Genomic DNA, 23,140 nt, shown 5'->3' with positions numbered 1-23,140 from the left:
ACATTGCAGGTTGGGTGCAGGTAGACATCAGGAATGACCAGCTTTAGTTTTACCTGCACTAACCTGCAAATGGAGGTGATACTTCAAGCCCTGCCAATAACCAATACAAATGTCCAGCCAAACAGCTGGCCTTGGCAGGCTACAGGTCAAACCATTCCAGAATATATGGGTGATTCATATCCTCTGGTAGAAATGGCATATATCAATCATAATTAGTGTGTTGAATTTCTACATCACTGGAGAAAACAGACAACATTAAACTATCTCCCTTCTGCAAATGTGCTGCCAAACAGGCTGGCCTTGGCTGGCTACAGGTCAAACCATTCCAGTATATAAGTGTGATTCATCTCCTTTGTGGTAGAATTGGTGTATCAATCATAATCAGTGTGTTGAATTTTTAAGCCATTGGAGAAAACGTTAAACTATCTCCCTGCTGCAAATGTGTTGCCAAACAGGCTGGCCTTGGCTGGCTACCATTCCAGTATACATGTATACACCATGTAAGTGTGATTCATCTCCTTTGTGGTAGAATTGGTATATCAATCATAATCAGTGTGTTGAATTTTTAAGCCATTGGAGAAAACGGACAACATTTAACTATCTCCCTGCTGCAAATGTGTTGCCAAACAGCTGGCCTTGGTTGGTTGTGGGTCAAACCATTCCAGCACAAATAGGTGATTCATATCTTCTTTAAATTTGTAGAAATAGTATATCAATCATAATTAGTGTGTTGAATTTCTCTGTCATTATTGCCAGTTTTGTACTGTTTATGGTGCTGAAAATATTGTTCCCCTACTGCCACTGGTAGTGTACATGATTGTAGACTTGTTATAAAAGCATTTACAAGTTTCAGCTATTCATCATTTGTCCCATCTTTGACCTACTCAACACGTTAATCAAAGTGAAATTATCTACCTTATAATGTTGTATTCATTTGGCACTTAGGCTTGTAAATCCTTGGCAACATTATTAAGTGGCCTTTGCATATGACAGGTTAACCAATGTTTAAGGACTGTCTCATTCTCTTAGTGCCAAAATTCACTTACACAGTCAACACGCATCTCCACTTTGAGCAACATTTCCAGTTGATCAAAGTAACACTTGGGAAATGTTTCACTTTTCTAGTCTAAGAGCATTACTTTAGGCCTGTATAGCAGATGAGCAATAGACAATAATATTCTGCAGCAGACCATAATATTCTGCAATAGACCATAATATTCTGTCATAGACCATAACATTCCGCAACAGACCATAATATTCTGCAATAGACCACAATATACTGCAATAGACCATAATATTCTGCAACAGACCATGATATTATGCAATAGACCATAACATTCCACAATAGACCATAACATACTTCAACAGACCATAATATTCTGCAATAGACCATAATATTTTATGATAGACCATAATACTCACCTCCCACAGGTTGTGTACAGCCTCCTCCAGCTGTGTCAAGTCTTCCTGGCTCACGCTGTTCTCTTCCTTAAACTGATCTGCCGCCTTAGCGAGGATACCCTGCAGCGAAGCGACCGTCCTGTTACTCAGGAGGTTGCTGTTCAGGTCATTCAGGTCATTAGCTTGGGACTGTGAAAATAAAATTAAATATTAACGATTAAGTAACAAAGCGCACATGACTTGTAAACTCACTCACTCACTATCCGGTTTAACGTCTGTTGTTCCCCATCCCTTGGAGGTTAGACGTGCTTGCACATAGATGAGTAAAACTAGTTTCTATTCAAGTACAATTTTTTTCTTCATCTGGTAAAGCCATGCTCATCTCCTGGGTGTGATTGGACTTGATCTGAATCCTTTTCATGGTGGACATGCCAATTTTGTCTGCCAAAACGTTGGAATAGCCATTGCTTTAGTCATTTATAAGCAACAAGACTGTGTCACATGATAGACAGGCGGACACTGGGCAGGACCCTAAAGCAACATGAATCAGTATTACTCAATTCAAGGAGGTGTTTTTAACCTCCTTGCTCAATTATAACAACCTGTCAACAGTTGTCATAGAATCTTTGTATGATCAGAAATTATGGCCATTCTTGGGCTCATCATCCACAGTTAGTTCTGTTACAGTTGAAATCACATACATGTAACATCAAAATCATTCAATGTCAAATACCTAATGTGAGTATGCCTTAAAGGAGGAATAGAAGCATGAGCAGTTGAGCACTGTCAGACAGGCAAAGGATTTGAAATACAAATGTGCTTCCGAATGCCCCAGAGCCTCAGAAGTTATTGGAGCCTCAGAAGTTGTTTCTGTAGTCCAGCCAGTATATATCAGATGACCCGGGGCTATGTAAAAGCCTTAGTCTTGCCGAAACACTCAAAGTTATCTTGGTTTTCAAGACCAATCTGCAGTGGGGTGGTAAGAACAGGAAGGCTGAAAGCTCTTGTGACACTAGATGTCAACCCTCATGTTGATACCTCACTATCTCTAATCCCCAGTTGGGACCAGGACGTCAAGTCGTCATGACAACAACTTTCTTCCCTTGAACTTGGGTATCGCCAGCAAAACCTTATTCAAGCCCACCATTCATTCTCCTCACCCACGTACAGCAATTACAAGATCCCGCACTTATCTTGTACCTTATGTCGCCATCCATCCAGTACAAGTTAGGTAAACAGGACTCAAATGAGGCATATGTATGAGCAAGCTAATCTTGGGAAAGACCTAGATACTGTCCCAACCCTGTAATTTCTGTTAACAACAGTAATCCACTACACATTCACACCTGATAGGTCACTACCAATCACTCATTCAAGTGTAGAAATCTGAGTAACTGTGGATGTATTTTGTGGTGCTTGTTCTTGATCCTGATGTCTACATCTGTTTCTAATACAAATTGTGGGCATTGCTACCACTTACACAGTTACAGGGCTCGAAATACTGGGTGCATGTGCACCCAGGTGCACCCAAAATTGGAGCTGTGCACCCAATTTTTTTTTGTGGGTGCACTGGTGCACCCAAATATTTTCCTAGGTTTACGTATGTAAAGATATCAAAGTATATTAGTATACACCTTATTCTTCATATTTAAGTGTTAGAAAGGTAATAAAAATGTCTGTCATGGTACTTGTTTAAGAATTTGATAGCTTGTAACTAAGTCTTATTATTAGGACTAAGGTTATTACTTAAATTTAAGTGGTGCACCCAAAAAAAAATTGGTGCACCCATTTTTTAAAGCAGGGTGCACCAGTGCACCTAATCCCAAAAATGAATTTCGCGCCCTGACTTATGTAAAAAAAGTTCTTAAAAATTCTGACATGGGAATTTGTCACGTTATTTGTGTAATACTGGCCTTTGAGCACACTACAAACTGTCCTCATGTGGCAATCTTAGGCAAAAAGAAAATAACAATGACAATTTAGCTATGACCTAAGGTGTGCAGGTCAACTTTCTCTGCTGAAAGACAGATACCTACTTCTTTCTATTTAGAATAATGGGAATACTCATTAAACATTTTATTTGGCATGATGAGGAACACGTCCCACACAGCTCAGATGACAGTTCATTGAGTTCACCCTTCCTTTTTCGCAAGTTACCTGATGATTTTCAAAACAATGTCGACTGCAAAGTAATAACCACAAGGATTTGAAATTAGGTGAATATTGATAAAAGGCTTTATGATATGTATTGGAATTCAAGTTGTGCATTATACATCTTGGTAAGACCACAAACTTATCAATCACTCCTTGTACCCTCATGTGGAAAATGTTGAAAACAACTTGTCTTCATAACATGTTTGCCAAGAGACGTCCAGTCATTGTTTCCAATGGCTATGATTTACATTTTTGTATGTACTGAAAGGGTTGTGGATGGGAGGGGCACAACAATTAGCAATTTCTGATGAGACAATGGACAACAATAAGCCTGTCTGAGTACAGTGCAGTTTCTAACATGCAGAAAAAGTGATCATAACAAACTGAAAGTTTTTTTGACAAAGATTTAAACAACATACACACAACTAAAGTTCAATTAGCTTGGGGAAGCTTTCGAGACAAACTCTGTCTCTTTGTCAACCCGGAGATCTCATCTTGGAGTTTCTCTGTCACGTGACGTTTGATGGAAATTGAAAGTTGCTTGGTATCTATATGCTGTAGCGGCAAGTGTCACTAAACCATACATGAACTTAATACTGTATAAGATGGACAATCAGATATGACATGAATAGATAAAGAACTGCACTGATCTTTTTCCCACCCTCCTTCATTTGTTATTCCTGGCATATGCTTTGGTCTTGACCTTCACAAAAAAACTTCTTAGCTATAAATTATATCAAGGCACGTCAAGAGGTTGCTTTCAAAAGATGGATAAGAAGGTCCTAGGGTCCGTGACCTCAGGGTCTATCACCTACGTTAACATTAAGCTGAATACTGATCAGCAAAACTTTTAACCTTAGATCAGAGCAACTGCAAACTGAAAGCAGCTTAGGCACAATACTGGACACTAGCCAAGTCTAATATATACATAGCCACCCTGGCTGCCAACTTAGGTAAAAAGCCTAAGTGACATGGAAATCTCAGTGACCCCTAGGTCACATGTTAACATCAAATGAAAGTTTCTTCTTCGACCTAACCTTCAAAGTTGGCAAACACAATCACAAAATGCTTCTGAACTGTCTTATACCAGATTAACTTGACCAAAGCAGGGTAATGCGTTTTTTATCATGTTGTGAAAGTCACGTTTTGCTCTTATCAACAACATAAAGCCTGCTTAAGCTAGCAATTTAGGTCCAGAGTTGCCAACATAACATATGTGAGACTAGAACAGTCTGTAAGATTTCCATCGATAATTGGTCTGCCTGAATGCCTGAAGAGACAAGGGATATACCAGACCTTTCAAACTTGTGAGCAATAATGGGCAAAAACAACTGCAAAGACAAGATGTAATATGTCCAACAATAAGGCTTAAGGGGCAGTAAGTTGTTAACCCACTGTGTCTAGGGAACTGTATTGGAAAGTGAAGCCCAGCTGTCCTGAAGAAAGTAGTCTTACGTACCCTATTGTCGAACACAACATCTGGCCAAGAGTGACCTCATAATCTTGCATCCACTGACCTAGCTACTTGACCATTCAATGCCACCTTACATTTATCATGGCACAAAAATCCCACTTTTAAAGGACAACCTTTCATACAACATACGACCCACTCACATACAATATGATAGCTAAGTTCATTACTTCATGTTCGAAAAAAAGGATTTTGCAAAATAATGGACTTACTTGTGTGACTTGTGCCTTCAGTGTCTCCATCGCTGCAGTGATGTTCCTAATGTGTGCCATGAGGCTGTTAAAGGTGTTATCACCAAGACCAGTAGTGCTGTTTCCACTGCCAACTCCAAGCAGCTGGGGTTGAAGAAAAACACTTTTCAACAAGAGGTTTTGCCTTTTTTCTTGGCTAACAGCTTTTACAACATGCTGTAACATATGACTTGGGGTAGTAAAAATAAAAAGAGATGAATTTATAACTTATCAGATTTTTTAAAGATACAGCTTTATTCCCTATGATTAATAAAATGTATATAAATTTTTCACTTAAAATCCCTAAAATCTAAAAGGTAGAGCTAAAAATCTATGAAATGAATGAGCAAATATATGCTGTACTAAGGTTGCAAATAATATCATAAAATGTATACAGTCATAGAGTATCAACATCAATTCCAAGGTCAAAGAAGATTTTATTACTCTGTGTGTTGTGTCACTGTTGAACCTTCCTGACCACTCAAAATTCTATCTCCTTGCCTAAGTATGAATCCTTGCATACATTTAGATAATACAGCCCAATCCTCTAAGGATGAGCTTACACAAGTGTGTATAGTCAAGTCTGTATGAGTCTTGTACCAAAATCTGTCAATATGCAGCCGCACGCTCCAAAAGATTCTTGTGACATTGAGATATGTATGACGCACATCTGGTTTAAAAGTAACAAGTTTGACACATCCATTGCACATGACATGCACAGTCATATATTTCTCACTAATGAAGCGCAAACATATAGCATACTCGTACCATATTCGTATTCATGACCTGTGCAATAGCATAGCCATCCTAGTTATGTGCATGTCCAAAACTATCAGGAGTACTGGGCCATACTATGCCTGTGTTCCTAAAAATTACACAAAATGGTTGAGATGTGTATGAGGTGATGAGGTGTGTAAAACTGCGTACAAAAAAAATGAAGTCAACGCAGAAGTTACTTGGGCTTGATAAACACACTTGTGTGGTGCCCCCCTGAGGCTTACAAAATCTACTATGAAGTGAGTCGACAACTCTTACCAACTTATCAGCGTCAGCTCTCAACTGCAAGAGATCCACAGCAGGATGGGTAACATTCCCTGATGTCACGCTGACTCCGCCCGCTTCCAAAACAGACACTCTGTTGGTCAGTACACTCATGTTGGTCCTCACATCAGCTATCACAGCCTTGATGAGAAAAAAGACAAAGGATACCATCTGTTATGTTCTAGCTACCTCTATGCCAGAACATCATACTGTACACTACTGCAAGGAAATTCTTTCACAGCATAATACTAGTATTGTCTCAACTGTATAGAGAACAATCACAAACTTTTCTAAGGAGCTATTCTTTTCTCTTAACAAAACTGACAACATTTTGTAGCTGGTAAGATATTCTATAGAATCAAGTCTCTGTTAACATTGTCATAGGTATTTAAACTAGAAAGCTTCTCAAAAAAGCTGGCCGGTGCGTATTTTGCAAAAAGCCTGGATGTTAAACAAAATCACATGAAAAAAGAGTTTTTAAACATCGTATTATTGAATTGGTCTGTCTTCTATTAAAAAAACATTACATGAGATTTGTCTAATGAAGAAAAAAAATTGTTACAAGTGGGGTTCGAACCCACAATCCACGGCTGCAAAAGCAAATCGCTATATCCACCCAGCGCGTAGACCGCTAGGCCACGCAAGCTGATTGCGTAATCGTGAGTACAGAAGGGCTAAAAGAAGAGTTTGGTTAAATTGACCGATCCATGCATCCATGGTTGAACTAACCGCTTCTCTCGCCTCTAAGTCCAGTGCTACGCACCGGCAAAAATTAACAGCTAGCCATTGTTGTCTTCCTCCTTCTGTGATATATACAGTACACTGAGAAATCCTCCATAAACTGCCGCTTTGAATTCAGTTTCAATTCAGTACATCCTCAAAGAGTTAACATCAGACTGTCCAAGAAGCTTGTAAGAAGAAGCAAGCAAAGTATGCAATATATTATAACAGATATATGAAAACAAGAGACAGCACCTATAGTACAGAATATCTATTGGCACATACCTGTAGTGTGTCGTTCAGCTGGTGCACCATATCTGTTAGACTGGCCACCTCCTGCAAAATGTTTCACAGCTATAAGGAAAGTCTGTAATTGCATTCACGACAAAGGCAATGTAGCAGTTTGGAATTCATGTCAGGAACATCATGCCAAACCCTTCACAGTGCCAAAATCCTTTCAAACTTAGTTTCAACCTACTCTTTTAACAGAGTACAACACGTCGTGCCCCAGCATCGCCCCTACATATACCTTTCATCTACAATATACAATGAGAAAAGAATACTGCATTTACTTAGAGGACCTACCAACTTTTTTTTTTAAACTAGGCAACTATAGCCAACTATAATCAACTTTAATGATTTTGAGGCCTCGACAGCCTGAAAGTAAATTTCAAAGTGAAATGCTCTGACTCTGAAAACTGCAAACCTCTCTATATGTAGCTTTAGACATGTAGTCCTTAAAACACTCTCTAATTTATCGTTTTCTGAGCCTTTTTGCGGAAAACAAAACCTATGCATTCTCTTATTTATCTGTTTCTTAACCCTTTTGAGGAAAAAAAGTACAAACAAGAAGTCAAACTGCTATATTTCAACATCCTTGAACAAAAGACAGATTTCCCCCACCTTCTCCACATAACTGCCCAGCACACCGCCGTCCTCCAGCTCTGCACGAGCCTTGGTGGCCGCAGCAGCAGCGGTCAGCTGTTGGACAGGTGACAGGGTGGTCGGGGAGACGCCAGGTACAGGCCCCACAGCTGCAGCCGCCGGGACGTCCGTAACAGCTTCGTTTCTCTGTGGAAAGTTAGTTAGCTAGTTAGTTGAAGTCCTTTTTGTGCTAGATAGGGTCAAGAGCAGCACCTACCCCTATCTCTGTAGCCCTGGGCCACACAATTTGCATTAACATGTACTAATTTTTATTGTTATGAGCCTTGAAAGATTAGCCCTGCAAAGACTTAATGATATCCTATAACACATTCAAGCTCACACACATCAGCACATGTGCAAGTCACAGCAACTACTAAAAATACACTGCTTTCTAATTTTTATTTAATTTCCGGGATTTTGTATTCAGAAGATGAGAGACTAGTCTGATTTGGAAACTGGACTGAATTGAATTTGGCTCAAACCTCTTCTGAAGAATTGTTGTTGTCGTTGTTTAACGTCTAATATTTCACTAAATGTAACCTCTTGGTGCTGAATTAAGTATGGTGCGGATGCCAGCTCAGACCTCAAAGGCCCTTCCCTATCTAGATACAGGGATCCTAGTATCCTTGGTGACTGAAGAGAAATAGGAACTCAATGATACTCTAAGAGCTTCTATTTATACAAGCACCACAAGGTACAGTAGGTTTTTTTTAAGGGAAACATACAGGTTCTACAAAAATCTGACACAAAACAGGTTCAGCATGTTGTATCTCTCCTTGGTGCTGAAACCTGTGTAGGTTACTCAGCTGCCATCCTTTCAGATTATTGGGCTTCCGAATGGAATAAAACATGACACAGCTTTGCCTACATACAATGTCATGTATTTTTAAAACCTTTAAGTCCACCATAGACCCCAAGTAGTTTGCAGTTCCAAACTGTGAAAACAACTTACAGCAGGGGAACAACTGGCATAATTGGTAATCTCTTTTTAAGTTGCAATTGATCAGATGAACTAAAAATCCAGTACTTATCATGCAACACAGATATGTACATAGAATTGTTCATTTAATGTATGTTTTGCTGTGTTGACTTGTCACCTTCCAATGATCTTATAGAAAGAACAGCTGACCCTGGTAAGAGTATCCAGCTTGAGTATGGAATATTGGTTGGCAAGAGCCTGTCATAAACATATCAAATAAAGGATTCGCTAAGCACTCTTGACACAATGAGTCCAACCAACACAACACATTATGTTTTATGCAGGATGGAAGGGGCTCAGTGTAATCTAACTCTCAGCAATTACTAAACACCACAAGAAAATTTTCAGGGTCAGAGAGCGTCATTTTCAAATCTGACCAACTCAGTTACTGTTATAACTTAATTACATTACCAAGCTCATGTATCTTGCCAAATTAAGACTGGCTACAGTGGTAGCTTGGTGATGGATAATCTGAAGTTAAGGTATTTGTTGTAAAAATGCAATATACACCTTTAATTGGTCTAGTTCTGTTCTCATGTCCTCCACTTGCTGCTGCAGTTGTCTCTGTGTGGCTGTTGTTGTTGCTACCTCTTCTTTCATGGATTCAATCTCACTCCCGATTGAAGCCATTTGCTGCAAGAGAAAGACATTTTCAGACAAGAAGGCACCTTTGCTCAAGGTTCGACAAGTCCACTAGCCCAATTGTTCCGGGCAAGTGAAAGTGCTGATTGGGCAAGTGAATGTCCTACACCACTTGCCCGCTCAATTTTTCCATGAGTGAGATTTTGATTTATTTTTCAGTCATGGCATCACGCATTGCCAACACAGAAGAATAATGTCAAAAGTAATGCCAAAAATTTGGGGTAAGTCCCAATCTAACTTGGTGTTGGTTACGTAAAGCTTAGTCAAAAATAAAAGAATTACATAGAAAAATGTCATTTAAATTTTGGACAAGCAATTTTGTTGCGTGTTCTTGCCCAATAGGACAAGTGAATTTTAGATCACTTGTACAACCCTGTTGTTGCATACCTGATGTCCTGTTCATTCAGGATCCCCAAAAACATTGGTTGCAGAAAATCTAATTTCTGTTGCTCTACAAAGCACAGCTTTCTTGACATATATTTGGCACACTGCAATATCAGAAGTTCTCAGAACCGATACAAACAACCAAATCTGATTTTGTGTTGCTCAATTTGTCTCACATCCAAAAAAACACATCATCCTTATCTCAGACAGCAAAACTCTTCATCACTCTGTCCGTACTAACTTGCATTCCAACCAATTCAAATCTGCATCTGATGGCTTAGTCAGGAGGGGGTTATAAAAAAACAGACCCTGCAAACCAAGTTAGATTAACTGCTAAACCATCGACCCCATTTCTAGCACTGATGCATCCAACCAGGTACAAATTAGGACCCATTTGGCCCATTGACGTACAGCTGAGTGGACAAGTCATATATCTCAGGTAATGATCATACATCATGAAACAGATTGCAGCGGATATTGCCAATATATATATATCATCAGCCACCACCTACAGTTTAACTCCACAGGGAATAAATGGGGGAGGTCAGTCAGATGGCCTCACAGATCAAATGAGAAATCCAATGCAACAAAACTGAAGGCCACCAACTGCTGAAGTTTACTACATGTAGTATCTAAAACGTGAAAGCTTTGCATGTGACTGTTTGAGGAGATTTTGTCACTTACAGTTACAAATAAGTGTAAGTTGCTGCTCTAAGTTGTTTTTATCTGTCATCTATCGTTGGTTAATTTCTCTTCCAATACTGTTCTTCAAATATCAATAATATTTTAGTGATTTCTTGTTTTGTACGTGCTTCTACCAACATTGATTTTTTTCCTTAAAGCCATAGTGATGACTTCGTATTTCAAATTTGCAAATTTATAGGTTGGTTCCACAATGAATAATAGGTGTCCTCACAAGTCAATTCATCATCAGACAGACCAGCAACAATGGTGCTCTCATTCTGTCACTAATGTTGAGTATGTTTGAATCATACCTCTAAGTTTCCTCTTTGTCCATTACCATCGTTCTTCTGGATCGATCGTTCCTTTTACCAAATGGTGATAGGTCAGTACTTTGTAATGCACGGATCAATGCATACCTTAGGCTCCAAATACAAGCATGTACAAGCCAGTCAATGTCCCCAACCTTTATCTTTGAAGCTGTGATGAAAGTTGGAGACTAACGAACCTTTGGTGTCAAAAGAGACATACAGTCAGCCTTTAGCTTTCATTTTTTTTAAACATCCTTTGAAAGATCTGATGATTGAGCACACTTTCAATGGACTTAAAAAGGTGAGGTGGCAAATGAGGTGCGACCAGTTTGCCTAACCAATTCCACAGTTAATTGGCAATAGACAGGCTTTTGAATTCACATTAGCATGAGGAAAGCCTGATGCTGATTGAGTGGGTCGTGTGGCGCAATCGGCAGGCTGTTTGATTCATATCCCAGAGGCTCTTGGTTCGAATCCTACTGCTGTAATGCTTCAACAAACCCAGAGGTACTACGAACTGCGTAATGAGATTTATGTTCAGAAAACAGAAAAAGTGAAGAAACAATGTCTAGTGATGAAGTCACGCTGTAAGAGGTCAATGGTCAGAGCAAAACGGCCTATATACAAGGCACCATGTTCTAGGACAGTATGCACTGGATAGATACCAGGGCACTATGTATTCATTTGGAATAAGAGCGAACTTCATGTAATGCTGCCATTAAGCCTCTAGCCACTGAAGAAGTTGTATGCAACGAAACAAGTTTGGTAAGCTGAATAAAAGTTCAGAAACTTGAACTAAGCGACTCCTGATGCCTTACTGAGGGATGACTGTGGTGGGATAGATGTCAGTTAGCTGAGGAATGAGTCCACTCTAATATATAACGTCTAGTGAGTTAGTTCATCAAGCAAGCTACACAAGTTCCATATGAAGGCTTCAGAATCCCAACAGTTATCATTAGGACAGAGAAATGAACAGATTACATTTCAGTTCAGAGTCACCTGAAGATCGATTGGTCTTCAGTGGTACCATTATAGACTATAAAATGGAAGTCATCCATTTTGGCTTCTTGCTTGAAAATAGGGTAATAGGTCTGTGGCAATAACAGATTCATCACACAAGTGTCATCAATTTAAAGGATGGTCTGGCATGCTTTTGCAGCAAATATAAAAAAAGTTTTATCAAGTGTGACTTTGTAATGTCAGAAAGAACTCTGAATCTGACCCAACCCATTATCAAAGTCACAAACTTTTGCTGGCCCATTGGCTGTATCTAACGTTTGTTTCTACATGTTGATGATGATATGTTTTTCATAACAATAACTATCACCATCATCATCTTTATTCTTCCTATTTATGAAGATAATCATCCAGCACAGTTTGTAGTTATTTAAAATCAAGTCATGCCCTCTATAGCAAATAACAAAGAGCTATGATGAGTAGTTATGAGCAATAGCCACTTGTATCTTACAAAGTTTGTACAGTCTAACTGTGTATGGGCATGTATATATACCTTCGACAGATCTTCAACAGCTGTTGGCAAAGCCACCAGCTTCTGTGAGGAGGCCACACTTGCACTGATGCTGATTGTGGTCTTGTTGAGCTTTGCAATCTGCAATCAATATTGTGAATTAGTACTTCATAATTGCACTACAAAATCTTCATAGTGTGTGAGCAATATTTGGTGAAACTACCCTAATTTCGGTCGAAATAAAAATTAAAAATAAAAACTTTTGCAAAAAAAGTCGGGGGTAGGAGAGATCAAGGGGCTTACTCAAGTTACACAATAGAAATAACAACATTTCAACATTTAGGGGTCCCTGGTAGCAAAGTTCAAAGTTTGAAGAAAAATGATAAATGTACCGTCCAACATCTGTATCTGTATCTATATAGCCGGTATAACCGCCGTTCGGCGTAACACACCAGCTTCGCAGGCACGCGGCGCAAACACAGGCACGTACAGCTACTGGAATTTGAGGCCCGTATTTAATTTGAGAAAGGAGAGGCAGTGAAATTTTGTCAACACGAGGTGTGGCCATCAATTAGAATTTTTTTTTTTTCAAATCGGAAAAAATAGGGTCGAGAAATCCGAGAAACAACAAATAAAATTGGTGTGGCCCATGTAGATAAATATGTTAAGACAGAAGTCTCTTGTTTGAGAAAACATTCTTCAAGTACATTTAAGGTCCCATCACACTTAGATGTGATGACAATAGTCATTAAGAGCAGATGTTCACCCCGATGTGTTCCAGCCAAATTTGGGACATTAAAGGCTTAAATCCCCTCTCCCACCCCTCATTGTCACATTCTTGCCATAAAAACAAAATATTAAAAATACCGATTAGTCCAATGATAGATATGTAGGTCAAACTAACATCCGTATTGCTTTCTTACATTATAAAGCACCTCTGAAAAAACCTTCAAAGCAATATTTAATACCTGCGTTGTATTTCATGAAGCTTCGTGGGCGTAGATACATGATATCGATTTATGTCTAGCAGTCAGCAAAAATAGTCTTATGTTTCAACGCCCACAGAGTTTCAGGAAATTAAAAGCTGCTGCAAAATATTGCTTACTATATCACATTCTGTGAAACTGACCTCTGAGATTTGCATGAAAAATCTAAGTCAGGGCAGACAGACAGAAAACTCTTCATCACACAATATGTTTGCTCATATCAATTTACATACAATTTAGTTATGAATTATGAATACTTAAACAAATTCCATGAGATTTGAAAAAGTCCTACCTTGAGTATGAACAGATAAGTGAGAATAATATCAATATTTCAAAATAGAGATGTTAAAGTGTTTATCAGCAAAACTCTAACCCAGGAAAGATTTATATGCTGTAACTACTCGTTGGCAGGCCTTGAGACATTTAAATGCTAGTTCACCTTTCTCTGTGGGATGTCCTTATCTATTGTTTTAAAATCAGGGTATTTAAGGATATCAAGTCAACAAACTGTGCAATAGTTTGATAATAACTGCAATATTTTGATGATATTGCAATATAATCGGAAATCACCGTTCATTATGGAACAACAAAGACACAATATATGTCACTCAATATCTACGACTAGAAGCCCCTTGATATATGCACCCACATACATTTAACCATCTACAGAGGAAATGCAGATGAAAAGAGACTTAACATCTATTAGGATCAGTAATCTGGGATGAAGCTGTACTTTTCAAAGGGGTCATTGACTCTCTAGAGTCAATGACCCCTCCAGATTGCTCATCCATGCTTTGGAAATTGGACCTGGTAGGATCTTCCTTTTCATACATGCAACCTCTCCTATAATAGAGTACATAAATTCAATAAAGTCAAAGTCAATAGAGCTAGATGCACAGGTGTTGAGCTCACCTGTTTGTCCAGCTGTGCCAGGTGTTTGTTGGCGACGCTCAGTCCCGTATCACCTGTGCTCAGCGTCTCCAGCCTGTCGTCCTGATGCTTCAGGCCCTGTTTCAGCTCCTCCACCTGTCCTGGCATTGCCATCTCACTTTGCTCCACTTTGAAAGGACAGAAAAATCAAGGTCAGTGGTTGAATATAAGTTCATCTGTGACAGTAGTCAACATTATGTCCCAATTTTAAACTTTATATCCGTACACAAAGTGAAGATAATGTGAAGATACTGGATTCCGAACAGGATTACTTTGTCAGGGGAGCGAAAGAGGCCATTTACATAAGAGCACATCAACCTTCCCTTAACCGAGACGGGGGCCGATACCAACTTGAAAGTGCTTGAAATACTTTTTTCGACCAGGTTGTCCAGGTGGTGGCAACCTGAATCAAAAGCCAGGCTGCACCATCAAGATCTCAGGTTGCCCAATTCCAAGTTATCACTTTCTTCAAACCAGCTACATAATATCTATCATATTTTCTTCCAGTTACATGTAACTACTATCTTCAATATCAAGAAATAATTACAAATTCACATCGGTGGGGTAATAGGTAATAAGATCAGTAAAACTTGCCAAAATTTACAAATCATCAAGCTACATATAAGCAGTGATGTTTGTGATAATACATTTTTGCATACAGGCTTCCCAAGCATGGTCTTTCAAAATTCTAAAGCAAATTAACATTCACTCAACATGTATACCATCCACTTTCTCACTCCATCCATCACAAACACACAATTTTTTGTATCAGGTTCTCTTCTAATTCTTCTTCCAATAATGTCCAACTACTGAGGAATAGGCAATAATTGACATCTGTCAGGGTCAAAGGACACCATTGTTTGGTCAATAGACTAAAAAAAAGTACTGGACGCCTTTGAGGTGAAAGTGGCCCATTCTAACATAACAGCTGTGTAAGATCAGCTCAGATATACTATATATCACTTCAAAATGACATTTCAACATTCCCTTTGCATCTTTAATATCAAAGTCTTCTAATTGTCTACTATCCTTACATCCGCTCATGTCATACTCAAAGGACTGATTCTACTAATCAAATGTCGATCCATGATACCAATCAATACCCCTGATAACAAACCCAATAATTAGTTCTTTTTAAAACTCTGGGTCAAGCAAATAAATCAATTTCTTTCTATCACTTTCTTTTAATTGCTTCTTTGTGTCTGATACTTTCAAGTGACCTAATAAATCACTACCGTCTCTGTTCATAATGGTGCTACAAAGGCACGATATGTGTCAATCAATATCTCTAGAACTTCCCTTGATATATGACCCACATACATTTAGCCATCTACAGAAGAAACACAGATGTAGAGACTAAAGGTGGTATCTCACTGCACTTGCGTCACACTTGCGTCACTGTGGGGTTCAAAAGATGCCCAACGAATTTCGGAGATATAGAATGGATTTTCTTACATTTTATATATTTTGTTGTCTTCTAAGTCATACTTTTATGTATTATGCAATATCTAAATTATAAAAAAAAATCTGAGAAAGTAATACAACAGTGCTGCAGTGAACGAACCCTGCAGTGACGCAAGCATGATGCAAACTGCAGTGAGATACCACCTTCAAGGATACTAGGATCAGTAATCTGCGACAAAGCTTTGCTTTGAAAAAAACTGTTATGTAGTCAATGACCCCTAGGCCTCCTGATACCTGTACATGCTTTGGAAATTGGACCTGGTAGGATTTGCTTTCCATATCTGCAACCTATTTTTGAATGCCATTCATCTCAGTTCTGTGAAATTCAACACATTTTGCGTTGGTTGTGATGAGTGGTTGGTCAGTTGAATTGGTACTTTTCTTCCTCTTTCTTCCCCTACTCCAGCCCTGTGGATTTTAGAGACGTTTCCACAAAAAGTGCTGACAGAAGGTCTATTGGATTTCACTTATTGACTGATTTAAGAAATGACAGTATCCTGTGGTAAGAACTATCCAATCATCCAGGCCTTAACAGAATGACTGGTATTGATCTTTGCATGATAATCGACCTGTTATCTCTGTAGTTACGAACATGATAAAAATCTCTGTCCTCTATGAGTCATTTCCAAGCTTTATTTTATGACTTTTTTGCCTATCACAGGCAAACAACAGATTACACTTCATGAGAATACACTGGCGAGGATTATGCAAAACATGAAAATAACATTTGTCTTATTTCAAAATAATCTGTCCCTGATACTGCGCTAGTGTCCATTATTCACCCCACAGAATAATCTAGTCAAGAACGGTTCACGACTCTGCACTTTACAAATAGCTATTGACTTTTCCTTTCACTGTATCACCTATATATATGGCTTGTACAGGACCCTCATACATTTGTTAATCATCACTTTTTTCCACACATTGATACTGTAAGATATGAACATACATTTTTGTATAGTGTGTCAACAATCATCATGATATTGTCAACAGCAAATCCATCCTATTCTAGCGCTGGATTGTTTGTTTGTTTGTTTGTTTAGAATAATCTTGTTGTTGAGAATAAAGCAATGGTTGTGTAAAAAGAGTCTCTTCATTCAGTGACATACCAACCTGATGAAACTATTCACGGATGTTTGTTTGTGCCTTTATCTAGACTTGAGTGTTTGCTCCATTGATCCTGCCTTTGTCCTTTTTAAAAAAAATTGGTCCTTTAATATGTCCTGTGTTATCATCTACTTTATTTCTCAGTCAGAATAAATGAAAAAGGATAAAAATTATGAGGACTGGGTGACTCCAAGTCAATCAGAACTCTTGCCTATATTTAAGCGAACAATCTGCTTCTCTATTACAGAGTGTTTGTCAAGGTAAGCGAGACAAGTAGGCTAGAGCTAGCATTGTAGTGGTACTAGGCTTAAGTGATCAGGTACAAACTTTGATAAAACATACCAACAGACTCTTCATCTTTGTATGCTGTTGACTTATATACTTGTAATGTAGGTCTTAGTTACAGGTCCTATTAGAAGCAAAGGTGAAAAATTCCTCCATTTCCAGCAAACTTCACGACATTCATAACATGGTTGCTCCTTTTGACGTAGTTGAGCTCCCTTTAAGTTTAACAGTACATGTACTTGTTACCGTGGAGGTGGATTAGTAATCAATTGCAGTGCAAGTGGTACAAGAAACAAGATTAATTTCTAGGGTGATAAAGCCGACTTAAATCAATGCACAAACATACTGTAAATGCAGAAATGTTTGCAGTAGTTTTACGTTCGCAGTTTTCGCAGTGGCCACTTCACCGCGAACTTAGAACCATCACAAACATTTTTCCATTATTATTTTTTTACTACAGTCTATGGCGCTACTATGAACTTAAAACCACCGCGAAAGTAAATCGATGTGAACTTAAATGCATTTACAGTGTATGCACATTACTTGTAAACTGCAGCCCAAACAGTTACCATGAAAGCCATCAAAACAGTAAAATGCTCAGTTTCAACCATAATTCCTCGAGTGCGACAGTGAGCTGTGTGGGCCTAGCCTGTAATCACAACGGATCATACCACCACTTCGAAACCCTTTTCATGTACTGTAATATAGTCCAAGTAAAAGTAGGGCAATCTTTGCCTGGGGATCGATTCCTGGAAATGGACGTGGCTGAACACCAGTGAGACTTATTAACGGACCCAAATGCTCATAGAGGTGACTGGCAACATGGGGGAGACGAAGGACTGTCAATTATATCAGACATCTGCAAAAGATCGAGCAACTCAGTTCAGTTCAGGTGACGTTATGAAGTCCCCCCAGACATCTCTGTCGCACATGACAGACAAGAGGTCTCTGTCAAGCAACTACTTATAGTTTCATCAAAACTTTCTATGACATTCTATGAGTCTTTATTCCCAAGAAGCAGCTCCAAGCAACCTTAAATAAGACTAAGCAGATAACAACTAAACAAAAATCTCACAGTAAGACTATATACTTGAGTGTGGTGGTGACTAGAAATGATACAACATAGCCATAACTGTTCAAAAGTTCTGTTTGAACATACTGCAAACTCAGAACTTTGATATTTAGTTAGATGAACAATGACTTGCAGGCCACTACTTACAGGTGTGACAGGTTGTTTCAAGTAATATGTTACTAGCTACATGGAAAGTTGGTATGTAATATGCTGAAAGGTTGTTATGCCCGTGACACTCTGCCCTTAAACAGTGATGGCAATTTATGATAATATGTAATATGTATGTATGGTCATATTTAAGATTTCATGTAGACCATTTACAGGGCTTGATATACTGGGTGCATATGCACTTTTGTGCATACAATTCTTGACAGTGGGTGTACCAGTGCACTAAGTCTTAGGTTTTGACATACATACAGTCAGGTATTATTATTTTACAAGTAAGTATAGTATACAGTATTTCTTTACTTGCTTAAAATCTTTTAAGTTAGCTATAAAATTTGGGTACATGACAATTTTTCAAAGCTCAAACAGTTACCAAGTTTTGCTGACATTCTACTTTATATCATATATTGTGCACCCAAAAGTTGTTTTTGTGCACCGAAATGTTTAGGATAGGTGCTACACCTATTCCCAAAAATTAAATTTCGAGCCCTGATTCACATAAATACAATCGTATCAGAGTTTTCAGTAATCACTTTTACATAATACAAAATGAAACTTCACGCTAATGATAACTGACCGTAACCCCTACTAAAATAGGACAAGAGAAGCTCAGGGATATCATAAACTGTTCACTAATCACTTCTACGTAATACAAGATGAAACTTCATGCTGATGATGACCGGCAGTAACCCCTACTGTACTGAAATAGGGCAAGAGCAGCCCAGGGATATCATAAACCGTACACGTCACTGCAATTTAATGTCAGGTCATAAAACTGTCGATGATCATCCAGATGTCAGGAGATTAGGTGTCAGCCTCCAGTAATGCTTGATTTATGACTTGCACTACTTGTATGCTATCCACTAATTTAGGCCCAATCTAGACACAGTTTTTACCGATATCTGTGCAGATGTCGGGAGGGATCTGGAACGTAGGGGGTGGGACACCCGTGGCACTTGTAGTCATAATCAGCTATATAGCCTAATGAGCCCGCGTTATATGCTAATGAGCCCTCCCGAAGTCGGGACGCATCAACACACACACAGAACTTGTCGGGGACCCCTGCTAAGCTATCGGGCGAATACTCCGGACCTTTTGGGAGAAATTCTGCCGATATCTTTATGGCGATATTGTAGTTCCATCTAGATACTGAAAAAAAAGCTGTCGGCGAGATGTTGTCGGCTCGCAGATATCGGGAAAAACTGTGTCTAGATCGTGCTCAAGTAATTAACGTCAAAAGCCAAAATTTTCCAATTCAGCTTTATTCCTTTTTGACAGCTGATACAGATGTGAGAAATGGGACATAAAGTAGGCTGTTTAAAATAAAACATTCTTCTATTGAATTTTCCTTTACCATGAACACAGGAGAGACTGAGGTGACCTACGGTAATTCACCTCTACAAGTTGTCTCCCTCACATAACATACTAGTATAGAATATGTAAAAAAAGAACAGTTGATACAGGTCTATGTTGAACCATGCAATAATACACTCAATTATAAACCAAAATCCATAAGAATGCATTAAAACATACTGCAGGCAAATCAACATCCATACAACTTCAAAAGCTTGTATGTATGAAAGAAAGTGCATGTCTCTTGTTCTGCCATGTGGAGGAACCTGAAGCTTACTCTACTGTGGAGGGATTTATTTCCCTGTTATCACACTGAAGCACCTTGGGGAATCATTACGCACGGACAATTCCTCCTTCAGGAGGGAAATGACAACAGCAAGAACTAATGCATTACCCAAGAGAACAAGCGTGATAAGACAGTTGGATATACATGGCACCAGCATGAGCTGATGCTATCTGCCTACGAGTAGGAAGATCATGTAGTGCTACATGTTTTACATGTAGCTCATGTAATGGACATAAGGCCAAAGCACAGTCCTTGTCTCAGAAAAATCCCTAAATGTACTGCAATTCCTGACTTTTCAATGTACTTTTATGTTCACAGTTTTCACGGTGACGACTGTAACATGAATTTATCAGTTATCATTACCAATAGCGATTAAATTGCTGACTTTTTTTTACACGCACCTGCTGCAACAATGCACGTTTAGTTCCGCGAACAAGTTAAATTTTCTCAGACCGTGAGAGTTCGGTAACGAGAAGACAAACTACAGTAACTTTTGCAGGAAACATTTCCTGGAATGTAACAGAGGACATTCAAGGGCACACATGTGACTGGATAGACTAAGAAGTTCAAGGTGCTACTTAGTATTAACTTCCTTCCACTTGCACTTAATTTGCAATGTTTTAATCATCAGGATTGCTGAGTATGACGTCAACAGCACTAGATGCCGGTGTGATAATATTATCACTAATGGAAAGCTTATAAAAAAAGTCAAATTAAAACATAAATCACACTTCTAATTCTATCAAATTATAACAGAGAAAGTATTTGGCATAGTGACAAGATTCTTTACCAGTCAGAAAGTTTGATTTGATAGTGGTAGAAGATGAAGAAGAAAGGAATACAAGCACACCAGAGAAAACAATAATCCTTTTTCCTAATAAGAAAACAACAAAAATGACCCTACATTGCCCCTTATCTAATGACAGGTGGGACATGTTTATCAGTATCAAATGTCTGTCAAGGACATTATTTGCTGAGTCAGGACATTAAACAACCATAACCGCAATCTCAGACATCTGCGCTCTAGATCAGCAGGGTTTTAAATCTGTGCAGTCCTTATATCTGTCAGACTGATGACTTGAGAGCAATTAGAGTTGGGGATTTTACAATAGGACGAATCCATAGCCATTTTTCACTGGAACCTGACTTACATTTGTGAGGTACAAAATGTATTATGCCTTTCTTTCTACATCGTATCAGGCCACAGTAACTTGATTTTATGCGTAATTTCAGAACACATTGATTTTTGCCTAATTTAAAAAAAGAATAATGTTTAGGCCTTTATGGGGCCCAGGTTTCTTGGAAATTCCCTATCTTTTATGTGACTGAGTCTAGAATAAGAGTGATGAATCCTTACACCTTAGGGTAAATAAATGTATCTCCCTACTTACAGCACTTACTGTAAATACATTAAAGTTAGCTGAGATTTAATTTCGCTGTAGCGGGAAAAAGGACGCAGTGGTTTGAAGTTCACGGTAGCACCGTGCACTCACAGTAGTCTAATACTGCCATGGAAAACATTAAACCACCGTGGAAGTTTCTGCATTTACAATACTCTATTTGCTACCAGCTACTCTGACATAGCATATCGAAGTACATAATAAGTTACCACAAACCAGTACAATTTATTTCCATCATTCTCAGATGCTTCGAAATAAAAACTGCAACTGTGTGCATTTTCTACTCAAACTTTTATTCTAGTTTTCAAATTTCAGCATTATTTTTCTATGTGATTCATGACTTTTTGTTGAAATACATTTGTATCAGTCAAAGTCTACAGAGAAGGGCTGGGTACCGGTACAGAAAATTCAGGTCCAGGTCCGGTTCAGGTCCAAAGGATCAGGTCCAGAACCTGGACCTGATGCAGTATGACTCATACCAATGGTCCATTTCACTACAAAGAGATCTGTTTGGTGGATTATTAGACTTACACTGGCGTTTTAAAATCCTTCAACGCTAACTGCACCTGTACGATTGGCTGTAAAACTTGAAATTACTATCAACTCTACTCTACTTCACTCTTGTTATTTTCTTCTACCTGCAAGCGACAAAACATGTGAATACCTGATGAAATAATCTGTTAATTTTCTAATTGGCCCAACATCCGGTCCTCCTAATTTTTTCAGGTCCGGATTTTCTGGACCGGTCCAATAAGAAAAAACGGTTTTGTACCGGTATGCTGTACCAGTACTCAGCCCTACTACAGAGGCTTCCTATGACCTACTTAAACCACAGCACTTAGAAGAAAGAAAGCTTCCAGCAGACAATTGTAATCAGTCCACAAGGAGCTCATCAAATCTCTTTACAGCTGTCGTCTAGCCTGATTATGCACCTGCTTCCACAGTCAGGAGAGGGTATTATCATATCGACAGGTTGTAGGGTCAACTGGATTGACCAACCCATCATTCAGCACCATGGAAAGCTACCATCTGCTCTTTTGTGCCCCCAACAATGGAGCTGTTTACCTCATTTGTGACTGTGGGTACCAGTCTTTCAGCTAGGATTTTATTTACAGGGACTCCAAATTTCTTAGCAACTGACACCGCGGCCCGATTTAATTGCGCTTCTAATTGGCCCGTCCTAGATTGCTGGGAGGGGCCAGTTACAGCCCGGGACAGCAGAGTTTCCATTACACAGACTACTGACACCAGTGTTTTCTATGGATTTTAGAAAACTTTTCCAACCCTAGACATGTTGTAAAGAATCGCATTCCTAATTTTGGATCATGACGTGCAGTGAGCAGTCCCATGTATGAGGGAGCTTTAGGCGTGAGCCTCAAATCTCTAGATGTTAAAGAACCCAACACACATTTCAAGGACAGTAGGGTGACCCAGTGTACTTGAATACTTAGTTGATTATGTTCGTTTTTATTATATATATATATATATAGAGAGAGAGAGAGAGAGAGAGAGAGAGAGAATAGCGGTACCACTTTGGTGGTATCGCTAATGGAGATCCCAATAAAACAAACAAACAAACACATGTGAGCCATGGCATAGTCACACTGCACTACCATTGAACAACTTGTTACAAGAGTCATGCTTCATCGTCAGTCTGAGGTTTGACCACTCTTCCTTTACCGTAAG

At 38.9% G+C, this 23,140-nt stretch overlaps 1 protein-coding gene across 7 annotated transcripts in view; it reads right to left on the bottom strand.

Moving 5' to 3' along the window:
- LOC118432016 overlaps nt 1-23,140 on the bottom strand; it is a 73,849-nt gene that overhangs the window by 23,114 nt on the left and 27,595 nt on the right. For all 7 annotated transcript variants that reach the window (XM_035843492.1, XM_035843493.1, XM_035843495.1 and 4 more), the window contains exons 3-10: nt 14,305-14,450; nt 12,449-12,547; nt 9,431-9,553; nt 7,921-8,088; nt 7,303-7,353; nt 6,292-6,438; nt 5,239-5,361; nt 1,423-1,590 (exon numbers count right to left, since the gene is read on the bottom strand). In XM_035843492.1, the coding sequence (XP_035699385.1) occupies nt 1,423-1,590; nt 5,239-5,361; nt 6,292-6,438; nt 7,303-7,353; nt 7,921-8,088; nt 9,431-9,553; nt 12,449-12,547; nt 14,305-14,450 (1,025 nt within the window). The remainder of the gene's footprint in view (nt 1-1,422; nt 1,591-5,238; nt 5,362-6,291; nt 6,439-7,302; nt 7,354-7,920; nt 8,089-9,430; nt 9,554-12,448; nt 12,548-14,304; nt 14,451-23,140) is intronic.

This window comes from Branchiostoma floridae, chromosome 15 (genome assembly GCF_000003815.2).
Source record: "Branchiostoma floridae strain S238N-H82 chromosome 15, Bfl_VNyyK, whole genome shotgun sequence".
Classification (NCBI taxonomy): domain Eukaryota; kingdom Metazoa; phylum Chordata; class Leptocardii; order Amphioxiformes; family Branchiostomatidae; genus Branchiostoma; species Branchiostoma floridae.
This window is presented reverse-complemented; position numbering and strand designations above follow the sequence as displayed.